The following is a 17,680-nucleotide window of genomic DNA, read 5'->3' on the forward strand; positions in this document are numbered from 1 at the left end:
GTCAATGAATAGCATTCTCACATAGGTGTTCCTTTTGTCCAGGTGGGATAGGGCAGTGTGGAGTGCAATAGAGATTGCATCATCTGTGGATCTGTTTGGGTGGTGGGTCTAGGGTTTCTGGGATAATAGTGTTGATGTGAGCCATTACCAGCCTTTCAAAGCACTTCATGGCTACAGACATGAGTGCTACGGGTCTGTAGTCATTTAACAGGTTGCCTTTGTGTTCTTGGGCACAGGGACCATGGTGGTGTGCTTGAAACATGTTGGTATTACAGACTCATTTTAGGGACATGTTTAAAATGTCAGTGAAGACACCTGCCAGTTGGTCAGCACTTGCCTGGAGCACACGTCCTGTTAATCTGTCTGGCCCCATATGTTGACCTGTTTAAAGGTCTTACTCGCTTCGGCTACGGAGAGCGTGATCACACAGTCGTCCGGAACAGCTGATGCTCTCATGCATGCCTCAGTGTTGCTTGCCTCGAAGCGAGCATACAAGTGACTTAGCTCTTCTGGTAGGCTCGTGTCACTGGGCAGCTCGCGACTGTGCTGCCCATTGTATTCGGTAATAGTTTGCAAGCCCTGTCACATCCAATGACTGTCGGAGCCGGTGTAGAATGATTCAATCTAAGCCCTGTATTGACTCTTTGCCTGTTTGATGGTCCGTAGCACGGTATTGCGGGATTTCTTGAAAGCTTCCTGGTTATAGTTCTGCACCTTAAAAGATGCAGCTCTACCCTTTAGATCAGTGCTATTGTTGCCTGTAATCCATGACTTCTGGTTAAGGTATGTAAGTACAGTCACTGTGGGGATGACGTCCTCGATGCACTTATTGTTAAAGCCAGTGACTGATGTGGTGTATACCTCAATGTCATCGGAAGAATCCCGGAACATGTTCCAGTCTGTGATAGTAAAACAGTCCTGTAGTTTAGCATCTGCTTCATCTGACCACTTTTGCATAGAACTCACTGGTGCTTCCTGCTTGCATTTTTGCTTGTAAGGAGGAATCAGGAGGATAGAGTTGTGGTCAAATGGAGGGCGAGAGAGAGCTTTGTACGCATCTCTGTGTGTGTAGTACAGGTGATCTAGAATTTATTTCCCTCTGTTTGCACATTTAACATGTTGATAGAGATTTTGTAGAATTTATTTTAGTTTCCCTGCATTAAAGTCTCTGGCCACTAGGAGCGCTGCCTCTGGGTGAGGGGTTTCCTGTTTGCTTATTTCCTTATACAGCTGACTGAGTGCGGTCTTAGTGCCAGCATCTGTTTCTGGTGGTAAATAAACAGCCAAGAAAAGTATAGCTGAGAACTCTCTAGGCAAGTAGTGTGGCCTGCAATTTATCACAATATACTCTACTTCAGGCGAGTCAAATCTAGAGACTCCCTTAGATTTCGTGCACCAGCTGTTGTTTAAAAATATGTATAGACCCCCCCCCCCCCCCCGTCTTACCGGAGTGTGCTGTTCTATCCTGCCGGTGCAGCGTATATCCTGCTAGCTAAATATCCATGTCGTCATTCAGCCACGATTCCGGTAAGTTTTTGATGTCCCGTTGGTAGGATATTCGTGATCGTACCTCGTCTAATTTATTGTCCAATGATTGCAAATTGGCAAGTAATGTTGACGGCAACGGCAGCTCTACTGCTCGCATTCTTCGGGTCCTGATGAGGCATCCGGCTCTTCATCCTTTGTACCTGCGTCGCTTCCTCTTGCGAATAACTGGGATGTCAGACCTGCCGGGTATTTGGAGAATGTCATGTGAGTCTTGCTTGTTGTTAAGAAAATCTTTGTCTAATCCGAGGTGAGTGATCGCTGTCTTGATATCCAAAAGCTCTTTTCTGCCGTAAGATACGGTTGCAGAAACATTATGTACAAAATAAGGTACAAATAACGTTAAAAAAAACACATAATAGCACAATTGGTTGGGCGCCTGTAAAACTGCTGCCATTTCTTCCGGCGCCATTATCAGATTTAGTTCTAGTGTAGTTCTTTGAGGGCAGTTGTGGTATCAGCTTGAGGGGGAAAATAACCGGCTGTGACTTTAAGAATTCTCTTTGGAGGTAATACGGTCGGCATTTGATTGTGAAGTATTCTAGGTCGGGTGAACAAAATAACTTGAGTTTCTGCATGTTATCACAATTACACCATGAATAGGTAATCATGAAACATACCCCCTGACTTCTTCTTCTCTGAGAGTTCTTTATTCCTGTCTGCGCAGTATACTGAGAACCCAGCTGGCTGTATGGATGGGGACAGTATATCCCGAGAGAGCCATGTCTCTGTGAAACAGTGTATGTTACAATCTTTGATGTCTCTCTGGACGGAGATCCTTGCCCTGAGCTTGTCTACTTTATTATCCAGAGACTGAACGTTATTGAGTAATATATTTGGAAGTGATGGATGGTGTGCACGCCTCTTGACAAAACGTCTACTCTGAATCCCTCTTCTCCGCTGGCAATGCTTTGGAGTAGCCGCTGGATTAATTCACTTGCCCTGGGGGGGTGCGAACAAAGATTCCAATTCGTATTCCTGGTCGTAATGCTGGCGAGTTACCCTTGCTCTGATATCCCACCCAAAATTCCGTCTGTATGTAATAACACAAAAGAAAATCTAGGCTAATCATGTAAGAAATAACACAGAAAAAAAGGAAATACTGCAAAGTTGATTAGGAGCTAAAAGTTGAGCTGTCACATCTGTCGGCCCCATCTGTGAACTAAATAGCTAGTGTGAGCTAATCTATCGGGCAGTGGCATCAGTTTCCATGAGAGCTAAATTATTTTTGCCACCGGCCAAACCAACCAATACTATAGTTTTAGTAAGGCAAGTGGTTATGATTCGTCAGCGTGTAGGGGTAAGGGTTGCATTACAGCTAGGGTCAGGGCTAGCCTTCATAAGTGATGTTAATGTGGGTTTTTCTCCTGTGTACAGTGACATACACCGATCTGTTACACAGTCATTACTGTAAATTACTCATCTAGTAGAATCCCTTAAGGCAAAACATATGAATTTCACATGTGAACTTGTGTGAAGTTAATGTGATAACAGGACAACATGTAAAACAACATGTAATAACATGAAACTACACGTGACATATTACCAATTTTTAAGTGCTCCAAAAACATATGTTTTCACATGTGAAATTTCATGTTAAAGCATGTGGTTGTTTGTTTTAGGGATAACGATGCACAGAAAAAGGTTTATCAGAGTCCGTGTACTTTGCTCCACCAGGAGAATTACACAGTCATAATTTAGTAGAACCTACCACAAGAGTAAATTACTCAATACTCACCCAGTAGAATGACAATACACTGACTATTGTGGTGGTTAGTCTGGTTGTTATGACACTGCTTTGTGGGTATGTTAGTGTTTTTGTGAACGTTGGTTCATGCTCTGGGTGGGCCTTACAAGGATAAACAGCATAACACAGTCAATTCTGACTAGGAGGAGTGAATAAGGCATAAATTACTCACCTAGTAGAATGACAATGCACAGGAGGATGGCTATCAGAGCCCCTGTACTCAGCCCCACCGGGAGGAAGATGGCCTCTGCGCTGCAGGTGAGGAGTGATCCGTCTGACTCGCAGCCACACACACGGATGATCAGGATGCCTGTGCTGCTTTGGACGGGGTAGCCGCTGTCCTGGATTACAACGGGCAGGAAGTAGATCTTCTGGGAACGCCGTCGAAAACCGCTCTGCAGAGTCACTATCCCGGCTGTGTTATCTGGGACAGAAATAAACAAAACACCCGTTGTTTAACTATGGATGAATAGTAATATAGTCTTATTAAGGATATGGAACAAAGAAGCAGCCACTGTTAATAGTCTTATTTGGGATACACTAACATATTACAATGAGACAATGAACCTGTGTTTTCTTGTGCATGTGTGCCTGTTGGAAATTACATCAGAAATGTTGTAAGTTGGTTGTTTTACTGTCCCATGTCATAAACAAGGCCGACCTGACATTACATCAGCCAGCATGTTGCCTCAGAAAACATTGCCTACGGGACAACATGGCAGCCTTATCCCCTACAACTGAGTGCTCTGGGAAACTGTTTGGTTTTGTTCATTCAGCTAACATTGCCTGCAAAGAAGAGTAAGGTAAGAATGTACTCAGAAAGTAAGGTGGTGTTGGGCCTGGTGCTGCAGCAGGTGTGAAGTTGGTCAGAGGAATAGACCTGGACAGTGTTTCTCAGGAACGAAGCGATGTGTCAGCTTGGACCAGCCCCAAACCTGTCCACTGGGTCTAGACTGTCTGACCCCTGTCAGGATTGGTTTGTTCGTCTGACAAGGCCTGGGACTTTTTCCTGACAGGGGTTCAAGGTGTCAAAAAATACTTTCAATTTTATGCACAGACTATGGGCTCTGGTCAAAAGTAGTGCACCATAAAGGGAAAAGGGTGCCATTTGGGATGCCATCTGTATTTCTTCTCCTTTCTCCTGCTTTGCTAGACTTCGCCAGTGGTGATTTAAATGCCTTGTCCCTACATATCAGGTCTCACCCCTGTATCTGGAGATTGTGTCTGTTGGCAATGTGATGGCAGGGCAAAAAGCTGTGAGACGCTGTGTCCAAAAAGTAAAACTGGATCAGAGGTTCAAGCCAGGTCTGTCTTCAAGGTTGAGAAATGCATTCGTTTCCACAGCTTCATACTGCAATAGGTCACAGTCACACTCGTTTTTTACCCTCCTTTGCATGTTAGACTTCCAAGGCTGTGTTTCACAATATCCCCATTGGAAAGAGACACCATACCTTTCTGAGAATATACTATATGACAACATCAATTCTATAGAATTGACACAACAGTGCACATTTTTCTACATTTATAATAATCACATATCAATTATATTACACAGCTGACTCCCAATGATGGTAATGGCCATGGCTCCTGCACAAAATGTCTAGAAATATATATTATTTTGCTTGGATATGTAAGATAACCCTGTATATCAGGTCCTCACAAAAAGTCTAAAGTCTAAAGGTTAAAGCCTGTGACCTTGTTGCAGGTGTTATGATGGATGCACTGTATCACCTAGATATATGTTAGACGCTGTCATCAATACTTCTTCACTATCAGGACTACTTTTTCTTCCTCACTGGCATAGTGTCAGAAACCTGGTCAAGACAACTCACTTCCAAAGTCTCGGATAGTGAAGTTCTTGTTGTTGATGTCCTTCTCTGACGGTTTGAAGGAGAACTTATGACCATTTTGAGGCAGATCCTGGTCCTTTGCACTGAAGGTTTGAATTACCTGAGAGAGAAACATTTTTTACATTAAACTGGCACACTGCCCCCCCCTTTTTTTCCCTCACTCCGTTACAATCTACATGTGGATAATGTGAGTATTTTTTTCCCGGTTGGCTAGGCCAAATATGACTGAAAACAAAGCCACGAATTAAAGGTTGGATCACAGGTGCGCTTTAAGAATATTTTTTACCAATGATGATGATGATTCATTGAAACATTCCAACAAATATTTAGGTAGATAGTTACCAACACATCAAATAATCTGTTTTGCGATTGTCCTAGTTTCTGTGTATAAGAAACAGGTTTTACTTTACCTTAAATGTTCCTGAGGGAGAAATAGTAATGATTTGTTCTCGGCTGCAAAATGCATTTGGAATTTTAATATACAGAGGTAGTTTTATATTTTTCTAGTTATTTTATATACAATACACTCACACTGTTGGGACATTAGGTTGTACTTTAAGTTATGTGACTCATAAAGTTATATTAAGGAGTTTTTTTATACATATTTCTTTGACTGGCAACAATATTAAAAACATGCCCCCTGCAGCCTTTTCTCAGAGTGAACATACTGTATTCCCCTGACCACTCCCATGAACACACAATGAATCATAGACTCACTATGCCTCATTCAACAGAAACAATTGAAATCAAATTAAGAATGCAGTTTTTATTTATCTAAATCTTTGCAACAATAAAGCCTTGTTTTATCATCACCGTGTAATGGCCAAAACCTGGACACAAAGCGATCTATACATTCGTGTGACCTGAACAGGGACATATCCGTAAGAGAAAATGAATTAAACATTGTTTCTAGATGCACATATTCTAATTATGTTGTGTTTTACTTGTCTAAGGGCAACAGGGGGTAATGGATTCCTGTCACAGTCGATCAATGCACAGGGCTATGATCTCAATGGGAGGTTGTTTAGCCTCGTCTCTCATCCTCTCTTCGCTTCTACTTGCCTCTCCTCGAAACACTCCTCTTCCCTAATCTACTCTGCTCTCCTCTGTGTGGCTTCAGTTTGGGATGATAGCCCCTTGCTTCACTAAACTTTACCCTCTTAATTTTAGAATGCATTCAGATACATGTAATTGTGTTTTTGATAATAGAGAGATTTTTTATTTTCTCTTTTTAATCCATTTCACAGAGAATACACAAACAGTGTGTTTGTCACAGTCCATTAGCTGTGAAGGAACAGAACCTTTATCCTGCATTGCCTACACCTGAAATTGTTGTATGTCCTAAGGCAAACATCTCTGTTTAAAGAAGTCATATTGTATGCCTTCTGCATAGCCTTCCTTGCTGCTGGAAATATGTATCTCTTGTTTTTCTCACCTGAATACATCCCTGGTTTACTGTTCAGGGGAGGTTGGTATTTTGGTATTTGGTATTTTATTAGGATCCCCATTAGCTGTTGCAAAAGCAGCAGCTACTCTTCCTGGGGTCCACACAAAACATGAAACATAATACAGAATGACATAATACAGAACATCAATAGACAAGAACAGCTCAAAGACAGAACTACATACATTGCTGCTGCACAGTGTGATTTGCTTCAAAATACCTGTACTGCACTGTAAGTGCTTTGTCTGTTCTTTGGCAGGCAATTTGAGGGGGGCTATTCATCGAAGGGTATGATGGCTCTTACAAGAGAAGACCTGCAATTCTTTATCACCTACCAGCTGTGAGTAGCAGCTGGCGGAATCTCCCTGTTAAAAGTACTAGTATGGAAAGCATGGAGTCAAACGGATATTATTCTCTGAGGGAGAAGAACGTTAAGTTAAGTGTACATCTTGGCGATGGTTAATACTAGAGTTCCAGAAAATAGTTAGATCTAATGTTGTAGGGTTGAGGTCAAGATTAGAAGTGGTAATCACCAGATCTGAAAAATGTGTAACTAATATATCATTAAAATAAAGGTTCATTGAGCAAGGCATAACCCACTCTGCACACCACATCATTTCAATGTGGATAATTGGGTAATACTTGGTTGAGACGTTGATCAATGAAATTCTAACCTATAGTCACCCACTCAAAAAGTGTGTTTAATTTCCAATGTATAATCACAATGCTTTCAGCCATCTAAAAGCACAACCAAAATCCAATGGAAAAAATGTCCGATTTCTGGTTGTCACCCAAATGTCTATCACTGTACTTTCAATCATTTAAAAGCACAGCAAAGTTCAAATGGGAATAGAATTTCAGATATGTTGTTTATTTATACAACAGATGAATGTGTTATCACTGTGCTTCTTCATCTAATAGTGGAACCAAATTACCCTGATTACAGTTCAGAATACATTGAAAGTACGTGGTGCAAGTGATCAATGCAGTTTGAGATTCTGCACAGATTATTACTGCAAATGTGAAGATCTACACAGACCTGCGACGACCTATGCATGCTATCTTGAATATGCAGACTTTATATGATTAGCTACATAAGACGAAATGTATAATTACAGTAACCTCAAAATGTGGCCATGGATGTGTTACTCATTTCAAGGTTGAATGTTACATTAGTTTGTAAAATAGACTTAACTATAAGCTGTTTACTGTGTTATAAAAGCAATTAGGGGTTCAAGCAGCGAAGCTGCGTGAAACCCGATTCTACTTGTTGACATTGTGTATTAGGGGTTCCAGGATAGCATCTCAAGCAACATGGCCACTACTGACCAATAAACATTGACGTGGGCGTGGTCTTGTTCATAAATACATATAACTCTGACACGGATATTTGTATTGTAACAAAACTTTATACACATGTACCAAACAAGACTCTACATATCTAAGCACATTCAGATCAACCATACTGTGGTGCTATAACAGGCACATGTTAGACTCAGAATAATATGCTCAGGGATATATATCTAGCTAACCTGTAAAGTATGGTCACATGGCACTGCTTGACAGGAAAACACATTAATGCAAGCTTATTTGGCTCATAGTTGTCATATTGTTTTAAGATGTGCATCTATAGATGCTATATACTACATTTGGTGACTATCTGTCCAGCGGTTCTGTTTTAAAGTAGCCAACGTCATAAAAAATTGTCCAAAATACAATAAATTAGTATTGCATGATTGGTAATCATGGTAAGGAATGCGTAAGTAGTTTATCCTAGGGCAATGTTTATAATTTGTCCTGATGATGTCAAAGTGGGTCCACAGCTTGAACCCCGGCAATGCTGCTTGCAGCTATATTATTGAATTGTGTTTGGTTAACAACTCAACGAAGTAGAAACATTTAAAGGAGATGTATCTACTGCTTGGATAGTTTCAGCTGAGCCACTGGCTTAATCCCATTCTTTAAACTTGTATTTTTGGTTGAGTTGGAGATATGAATCCAACATATCATTTGTTAACTTGTCGACAAGTTAATAGGCTATTTAGTGTAATTCAAAAATGATTTAGAATTGTGTTTGGTTGTCAAATCAGCAAAATATCAAAATTTCAAGGAAATGTGTCTTCGTTGTTGATAGTTCCATCTGTGCCACTGACTTAGCCTGCTTTAATTCCAGTCTGTCTACAAATGAATAATTGATATGTTGGATTCATGTCTCCATCAACCAAAAATATAAGTTAAAGACTAAATCAAATCAAACTTTAAATGTATTAAACATTATATGATTTAGTCCTATTCTTTAACTTCGATTTTTGGTTGAAATGGAGACTTGAATCCAACATTTCAATTATTCATTGGTAGAAAAACTGGAATTATAGCCAGTGGCACAGATGGAACTATCCAAGCAGAAGATACATCTCCTGCAAATGTTGATATTTGGTTGCGTTGACAAACAAACACAATTCAACATCACTAAATATCATTACATTTGAAATCAACCAGAGCTTGAAACCCTAGGCCTATTGGATTATCTATTTTTAGGTTTAGGTTGAATTGAAGCAATAGCTGTTGATGACATTCTTAGTGCTACATTGGTCTAAATACTATCATTGATGATACATGAGTGATAAAGTATGGTCACATGGAATTTGCTCTGTTAAACCTACCCTTTGGAATGACTTCAATAGCAAGAGTGAATCTACTTCATTTTTAAGTGATCTCTCAACAATCCTTCTCACTATAGCACATCGGTCATAGTCAGTGATATCATAGCTAAGCCGGGCTTGGTTAAATCCCTGGATGGGAGACCAAAGGGTAGCTGTAGATATATCAATTCTCCAGTAGAAGGTGCTGCCCAGCCTACTGTTATTTTTCTGAAAGTGGATATAATGTTAAAGATCTGATGTTGTTCTAAAAGTACAAATTAAATATATTTCATACAAGGCTTTTCTAGATTGAAATTTAGTTACCATGTTGACATGATACTGTGGTTGAAAGTTTACCCTCAAAACACAGTTCATGTTGTCTTTTTTGAAATCCATATGTAATATCTAAGTAGAGTCCACATCACAATTTGTTGACAAATTACTTTGAAACAACATTGATTCAACCAGTTTGTACCCAGTGGGAAGTAAGGATAATGCATCTTTGGTGTGTGACGGAAAGGTCTTTCTAGCTATTTGGTAAATCCCCAAAGGAGCTCTCTGTCGGCACACTAACTGCATGTAGATGTTTGCTAATATGCTAATTTGTAGGCACGGGTGGTTTACAATGTGCACATGCAGAGACTCCCCTGCATCCAAATAAATCATCTGAATGTACACTTGCTTGCTGATGAACAAAGCATGCCCAACCCCTCCATTAGCTGAAATAAAGCAGATGGTTTTAGCATTATGCAAAACTCTGATACAATGATACCAGTGATATGCATGGCAATGAGCTTTTGTTTTATATGATTTATCTGGTTTTAAATAAAACATTTAAAGCATATTGCACACAGCTGAATATTAATTGTTAATGGTTCTTTGTACCGCTGTAGGCCCTGGTCAAAAGTAGTGCAGTACATATGGTGCCATTTGGGACATAGCCTTTGGGACTCATATACACACACACACTCACTTACCTGGCCTACTTTGGCATTTTCACACACAAAGCTCTCGTAAGGGATGGCTAGTTCAGGGGAAAATTCATTGACATCCAGTACATGAATGGTGACAGCCACTCTACTGGTCAGCACTGGGCTATCTGAGGAGTAAAATCACACAACAAACAACAATGAGCATAACAATTACAAATGCTTCTAGTTAATGAGTTTCATTGTGCTTGCCTATGGGTTAGTTAGTGTAAGAAGAGGGAAAACAGAGTGTTAGATTATACAATTCCCTATTGATTATACAACCCTGACATCATGTGGTTGTATAATGCACTGCAGTCTTAGGATTCAGATGCCTCAAAAGTATCCATGTATTGGAGAATAAATACAAAGTCAATACCTTACAATAAATCTGTTCTTTCAGTATTCTAAAAACAGAAGACTATATTCCATGAACAATAAACACAGTATGATAGAACGTTTATAGCTATACTTGGTTCTACCCATTAGTTGTATACAGATTGCGCAAACCATTCTCCCTCAGACTTCTGCTATGGGCTCCAGCTTAAACTGCTGTTGAAATGCAAGTCACATATTAATGACATTGCCGAAACTCCCTAGAGGAGCAGTTACCGGAATCTCTGCTTTTGAAACAATATTTCTATACAGCTATGGCACAAGGGGGAAATGTCTTCTTTGTATTCAGAGGCAGAAGTGAAGGTAAACTTTATGGATTTGAAGTTGGGGGGGGGGGGGGTAGGCTATGCTTTGCAGTGCAGGCTTATAGGGAAGGGAGCAGTGGATGGCCCTCCTCCCCTCCACAGGGGAATTGAAGATGCAGCTAGGGCTCAGCCAGAGACCTGTGTGCGACCTTGATGGAAAAAGCAATCTTCCTCACAGAAAAAAAATGACACTGAGTACGGGATTTGCTGCTTTCCGCACTGATCGCCACCCCTAACACTGATACTCCTCTGGCAGAAATGTTGGACATTGCGCATCTGTCTCTCTCTCTCTCTCTTCTCCCTCTTTGAGATATTGTATCTGAAGGTCCTCCGGTTTTCTCTTGGCCCTCTGACGCAGAACAATGAGGAACTATTTTCTATGAAAGGTGCATTGTGTCCTTCCAGGAATGAAGAGTTGTAGACCTATTGTATTATAGACTGTGTTCATAATCAAATAGAGGTCACTAAATGGTATTTATATCATTCATGAAACTGCAAGGGGGGAAACCTCAACCTATCCAATGATTTATATACACTAGATGGTATATAGGGGGCACTGTATTGAATCCATTGCGCCTCCATTTTGGTTCTCAGTGTAAAAAATATTGTGGAAGCTATAGAAATGCAGTTATTTATGTGTACATTAGTTTCTAGCACATTCCATTATATCATGTCAGATAAAATATGTCAAATATATACAAATATTTTCCTTTAACCTCTATGGGATTGGTGTCCTGGGATGCGAAGAGCGTGCAAAGCTGTCATCAAGGCAAAGGGTGGCTACTTTGAAGGATCTCAAATAAAAAATATATTAGGATTTGTTTAACACTTTTTGGGTTACTACATGATTCCATATGTGTTATTTCATAGTTTTGATGTTTTCACTATTATTCTACAATGTAGAAAATAGTAAAATAAAGAAAAACCCTTGAATGAGTAGGTGTGTCCAAACTTTTGATTGGTACTGTAATAATTTGTTATCACTGTGAGCCCCTTATGCAGGTTTGGTCTCCAATCAGATTTTAATCCACATAGTGGGAACATAACAAAGCATAGCACACAGACAGACACACATATACGAAGAATCACACAGGGCCCATACCGGCCATTACAGGAGCCACTGTAAAACGCTCTGTCAGGCTCTAAGGTCTCACAACTGATCTAAAGTCAAATGTTTGGAGATACAAAACTGTAGTCTCAGAGAGAGCCCAGGTTTATCTATAATGGACACCAAGTGTCCAGGCATTCTATAGCATCCAACACCGTTACATTTCCTATAAACACTGGACACAAGTGTATTCCGCTCACAAGTAAACGGCCTCTCTAGGAATTTAGGCCCTCAGAGGGGAAAGCTAGGTGGATGTAGGTGTGTTAGTGAGGGGAATAAAGGTGCCTGAATCTTCCCAGCTGAAACAGTTCAGAAGAGTGATGCTTTTGTTCGTTTTGGACTTTGTTCAGGCAGGCCATTTAAAAAAAAATCAAGGACAGCCGATGTTCAGGAGCCGAAGTCTACGCCCCTTTGTCCATGATTGGTCAACTGTAGGGGTAGGCAAGTTTCTTCTTCATGATTCAGCCTGGAACTCAGTGTGCATTTAATATTATGAACGACAACTTCAAGCATTGATTGACGAGGAGGTGCAGAAGTACCTGCACCTCTACAATTCTAGCCATGCATTATATGAAGACCAGCATGCCAATTCATGGAGAGAGATTGTGGAGACGCTGGGGTCCGATCCAAATACTTTTTCACAAAAGTGGTGTAGGGTTTACGGCAAGTTCGTCAAGGCAACAAAAACAAACAAGGGCTGCAGTGGAGATGCCAGTGGAAAGGCTACTCCAGATATGTTGATACAGCTTCCATGGCTTATTCGGCATGTGAAGCATTGAAAGACTGAGAGCAAAACGCCGTCTTCACCAGGTATGTTGTTGTATTTTGAGTCTGACAGGTGAACGGGGAAAGGAGGATGGAGGGATGTGAGAGGTACAGTATGTGTGCAAAAAGGATATCCCATGAGCCCCAATCGCTGATTCACATGTTGAGTATGATGGCTGAGCCTCCATCACCCCCACATTCTCCCACCCATATCTCTCCATCCATCCATCCACCTCTCCATCACTCCACCCCCCCCCCACCACTCCATCCCTCCATCCCTCCATTACTCCAATGACTCCAGAAACATAAATTAGAATTTCATCGCCACCCACCGCGAAGTGACTAATGCCAGTTTCCAAGGCGATAAAAGCAGCTCAACTTTTAATGGCCCTTATTTTACAGTCCGTTCTAATGAATATACAGCGTGGATAATTTTGATTGAGCACCAGCCTGCCTCCCAGATAATGACTTTGATGGCTCTTAGCAGATTTTATGACTTGATGACGATGGATTTGCTTATTTATTTGGAAATTTACTCCACTTTTCTTCATAAAAATATATAATTAGTCTGATGGCAGGTCTTAAATTCACAGTGAGTGTAAATGAACTCTTAAATCAACACTGCAGGGCTCTCCATCATTAATATATATATACCTCTTTTTTTGTGACGTGACTGAAAACATAGACTTTCTTCATCATTGTCAACATAAGATCATTCAAGCAAGAACATTTTGATCTTAAAGACATGCTCTGTAACTTTGCTGACTAGTAAGTCTTTTTTTAAACCTCCCGCTTTGGGCTGGATGTGTCAGTGTGTAGTTCATTTATGCCAAATCTATTTTCAGAATTAATGTTTTACCTCAATAAGCCACGACATTGATTTTGATTTGATTTTTGATTTGACATCCCTAGTTTAAAAGATAATGTTTTCTGGAAGCTGTATGGCACCGTTTTCCCTCCATTTTCCCCCACATGGGCCAGCCCCCTAGCAATTACCCAAGCAATTCGAGTTTCATCCCATGATCTTCAGCCCCTTGCCATTTGAGTGACATCTAGCAAGATGCATACACAGCAGAGCGAGAGAGCAATGACGGAATGCACATATCTGCCCATAAAGTATGTGACGTAGTACGCAATTTGTTGGCGATAATTTTTGGCTCGTGAACTCTACTTTCACATCTACTGGCAATAAAATATACAAAAGTACCAGAGAATCTCTTTGAAATATCATGAATAAGAAACCTTGAATTGGAAGGCAGTTAAAAACATTTTTAAGGTAGAGCATTAAAAGGTAGAGAGGGTAAAGAATGAAGAGACGGACAGAGAGAGAGTTTCAGAGACAGTTAAGGTGGGTACGGCCAGAGGAAACAATGTCCTGATCAAACAAGCTCCGGGGGAGCCATCATGCTTTACGGTTGCCAATAAACGACTCAAACAAAATGAGATGGACTATTGACTTGATTAAAACCACCTTAAATCTGTCACACAGATTTCAAAAGACAAAGGCGGCAGTGATACCTGCACGTGATCTATCTGTTGTCACATACTTACTAAGTTTGGTGGCCACAATGGTGATATTGTGCTGGGCGATATGTTCTCTGTCCAGTAGTTCGTTTGTGGAAATTGTTCCCTCCACTGGATCAATGTCAAAGTAGCTGTCCAGGTCACTCTTCCAGTCAATGGAATACCTAATAAAACATTTGGTAAATTAGGCAATTTCCCACACGAGGGTACCAAGGAATTCATTTCCCCCATGGGCAAATGTATAGAATTAGGTGTAATATATTCAGTCAGGGGTTACATCCCAAACTGCACCATATTCCCTATGTCTCCCTATGGGCCCTGGTCAAATGTAATGCACTATATAAGGAATAGGGTTCCATTTGAGAGGCAGAGAGGTAATGTTTATTACTCATACACTGAGGGCATTTCCACAAAATGGGCTGTGGTAAGCAGCATACATCAACAATTGAGAAACGGTGGCGCATGTGTCTTGGTTATGCTGACTAAATATTTTTTTTAGAGTGACACAAATAGAGTCCACAACATGCACAGTCTTTTAAAGAAACATTGCTCTAGACATGTACTTTCAATAAGGGTTAAGGACCACTGAAAGCAGCATCATCATTAAGATGTAGGCTACACAACGTTACCACAAAGATGCAAGCTCATCAACGTATCGTTTTCAAACCAAAGAGGCATTTGTTGATTACTAAAGAGGCGTTTGTTAGTTATTGAAGAGGCATTTGTTAATTCCTAAAGAGGCATTTGTTATTGATGTTGCTGCATGGCAAAATTGATATGTTCAGCCAATGATTTGTCTTCCGGTTATTGCAACGTGGTCGACTTGGACCTAAACAATGTCTTTCTCAAATATTATTTCTGTAAACTTGGTACTCTTTGTATGGTGCTATACTGTGCTTAGTAATGTCATATATTGGTAGCACAGTTCTCCAACAGCTTGTAAAAAGGCAGTTTGGCCTGAATTTTCATATCTGTTTCTCATCATGTCTGATACGTGCAGAACCTGTTCTAACCAGATAAAATGTTTTATAGTCAAACACCCAATTATCCTAGCACTCTCTTTAACCCTGTTTAGTTGAAAGCCTTGAAGTAGACTTGATCTAGCCAGAACCGTTCAGTGTTAGGCCTACTTTCTTTGATGAATATTACACTAGAACTCTGATCACTGGTTCAAAGGGAAGAATGCTTGTAAATTCATCCTTAGGGCATGACCATATTTTTATAGTTGAATCTCAACCTGTCTATTTTTTTTAAACAATCTCCCTTCTGAAATGCTACTTTTGAGATATCCTTTGTAATTGTTAGTGTGCAAATATGGCATTACTTACTTCAAAGGGAATATATATCATGTTTCCAAAAGACACCACCAGTCTTGAATTTGATATGAATTTAATATTGCATTTTACAAGAAAAATATGCTATGGAAAAACAAAATCATTTGTTTTTATTTTGATTTAACCTTTATTTAACTATTTATTATTATTCTTTATTCGTTTTTTACTTTAGTCTATTTGTTAAATATTTTCTTAACTCTGCACTGTTGGTTAAGGGCTTGTAAGTAAGCATTTCACGGTAAGGTCTAGAGACGTGTTGTATTCGGCGCATGTGACAAATAAAGTTTGATTTGATTTGAACTACGCAAGTCAGTTAAGAACAAAATCTTATTTTACCATTACAGCCTACCTCGGCCAAACCCTCTCCTAACACATACGACACTGGGCCAATTGTGCGCCGCCTTATGGGACGGCCAGTTGTGATACAGCCCGGGATCAAACCAGGGTCTGTAGTGACACCTCTAGCACTGAGATTGAGAGCCTTAGACTGCTGCACCACTCGGGAGCCATTATGCTCCAGTCCCATTTTAATAAAGAAAACCTTATCAACAAAAAACACGCCAACAGCTTTCATAAATACTTAATTGTGAGTATTTAACATAAGTTTGTAGTCTGTCAATGGAATGACTGAGTGAACAAAAATAAGCAAAGCTGACAATTTCACTGCAATGAAAAGCCACTGACAGACTCCAGTGTGTCAGTCTACTTTTCAGCACCTGGACAGCTCAACTCGCTATTGAGCAACATGAACAGCTCTAGACACTGTTCAGGACCACGGACAGCACTGGTGATTGAGAGTGATATAGCACTGAATTCAGCACATCTATGCAGTGTTCACTGTGAACTGCAAAACTTTCTCTGTTCAACCCATTGGCATGTATGTACGTCCTGAGCCTCAAACAAGAGCAGTTGGGGCGGCAGGGTAGCCTAGTGGTTAGAGCGAATGTTCGCCTCTATCAAGCCACTATTGAGAAAGCCATGAAGGCCTTTCTTGTGAAGGAGTATGATGGAGGAGGCTGAGAGTGTCACGTTCTGACCTTTATTTCCTGTGTTTTGTATTTAGTTAGTATGGTCAGGGCGTGAGCTGGGTGGGCAGTCTATGTTTGATTTTCTATGATTTGGGGTTTTCTATGTTTCGGCCTAGTATGGTTCTCAATCAGAGGCAGGTGTCATTAGTTGTCTCTGATTGAGAATCATACTTAGGTAGCCTGGGTGTCACTGTGTGTTTGTGGGTGATTGTTCCTGTCTTTGTGTTTGCACCAGATGGGACTGTTTTAGGTTTTCTCACATTTGTTGTTTTTGTTAGTTATCTCATGTGTAGTTTCTTTATAAATTAAAGAATATGAATAACCACCACGCTGCGCTTTGGTCCACCTCTCCTTCAGATGAAGAAAACCATTACAGAGAGTTTACAGCCAAGGTGGGGCACTGGATGCTGCACCACTTCCTTTCACAATGCTTTCAGATGTCCGTGATCTCTGGTCATGTCAGAACAGGTTGCACAAATCCCTCAGAGTCATCTGAACTTTCAGTTGATGGTTGGAGTAATATGATATGATAAAATGCAGTTTTCATGCTTGCTCTTCCCTTCAGTTAAATATAACTTGGTGATGCACCACAGAATAGTGGGAGTTTGTGGAGGCGAAACTCTAAAATTGTGATTCGCTATGCATGATAAGTCATTGGTACTATTGTTTTGGAGTTCTTTTCTGACGGCATGAAAATGAACAATGTCAACTTTGGAGTTTCTGAATAATTAAACACACTCAAGACAAAGTGAAAAATCAAAACAACTGAGAGCAAAGGCTTTTTGTTCTACAAATCTTTACCTCGCCTATTCTATTGTATTTTACGAGATTAAATATTCATATTAAAACAAATACTTTCTTGGATGCAACAGGCTATTTTTTTTCCATTTGTGTCTTGTGCAACCACCGAAGAGTACATCCTTGAAAATCATCACTGTAGAACTAAAAGCAATCTGTCTGAACAGAAATAAGACTCCAAAGCAAAATACCCCTCATACATTTTTTAACAATGCACTCTGTTTCC

The 17,680-nt window shown here is 40.2% G+C and overlaps 1 protein-coding gene across 1 annotated transcript in view; it reads right to left on the reverse strand.

Moving 5' to 3' along the window:
• Nucleotides 1–17,680, reverse strand: part of LOC109900200 (cadherin-12) — a 197,619-nt gene that overhangs the window by 11,443 nt on the left and 168,496 nt on the right. Inside the window, exons 8-11 of the mRNA XM_020495904.2 lie at nucleotides 14,322–14,458; nucleotides 10,206–10,327; nucleotides 5,125–5,242; nucleotides 3,465–3,716 (exon numbers count right to left, since the gene is read on the reverse strand). Coding sequence (XP_020351493.1) covers nucleotides 3,465–3,716; nucleotides 5,125–5,242; nucleotides 10,206–10,327; nucleotides 14,322–14,458 — 629 coding nt within the window. The remainder of the gene's footprint in view (nucleotides 1–3,464; nucleotides 3,717–5,124; nucleotides 5,243–10,205; nucleotides 10,328–14,321; nucleotides 14,459–17,680) is intronic.

Source organism: Oncorhynchus kisutch, linkage group LG11 (genome assembly GCF_002021735.2).
Source record: "Oncorhynchus kisutch isolate 150728-3 linkage group LG11, Okis_V2, whole genome shotgun sequence".
Classification (NCBI taxonomy): Eukaryota; Metazoa; Chordata; class Actinopteri; order Salmoniformes; family Salmonidae; genus Oncorhynchus; species Oncorhynchus kisutch.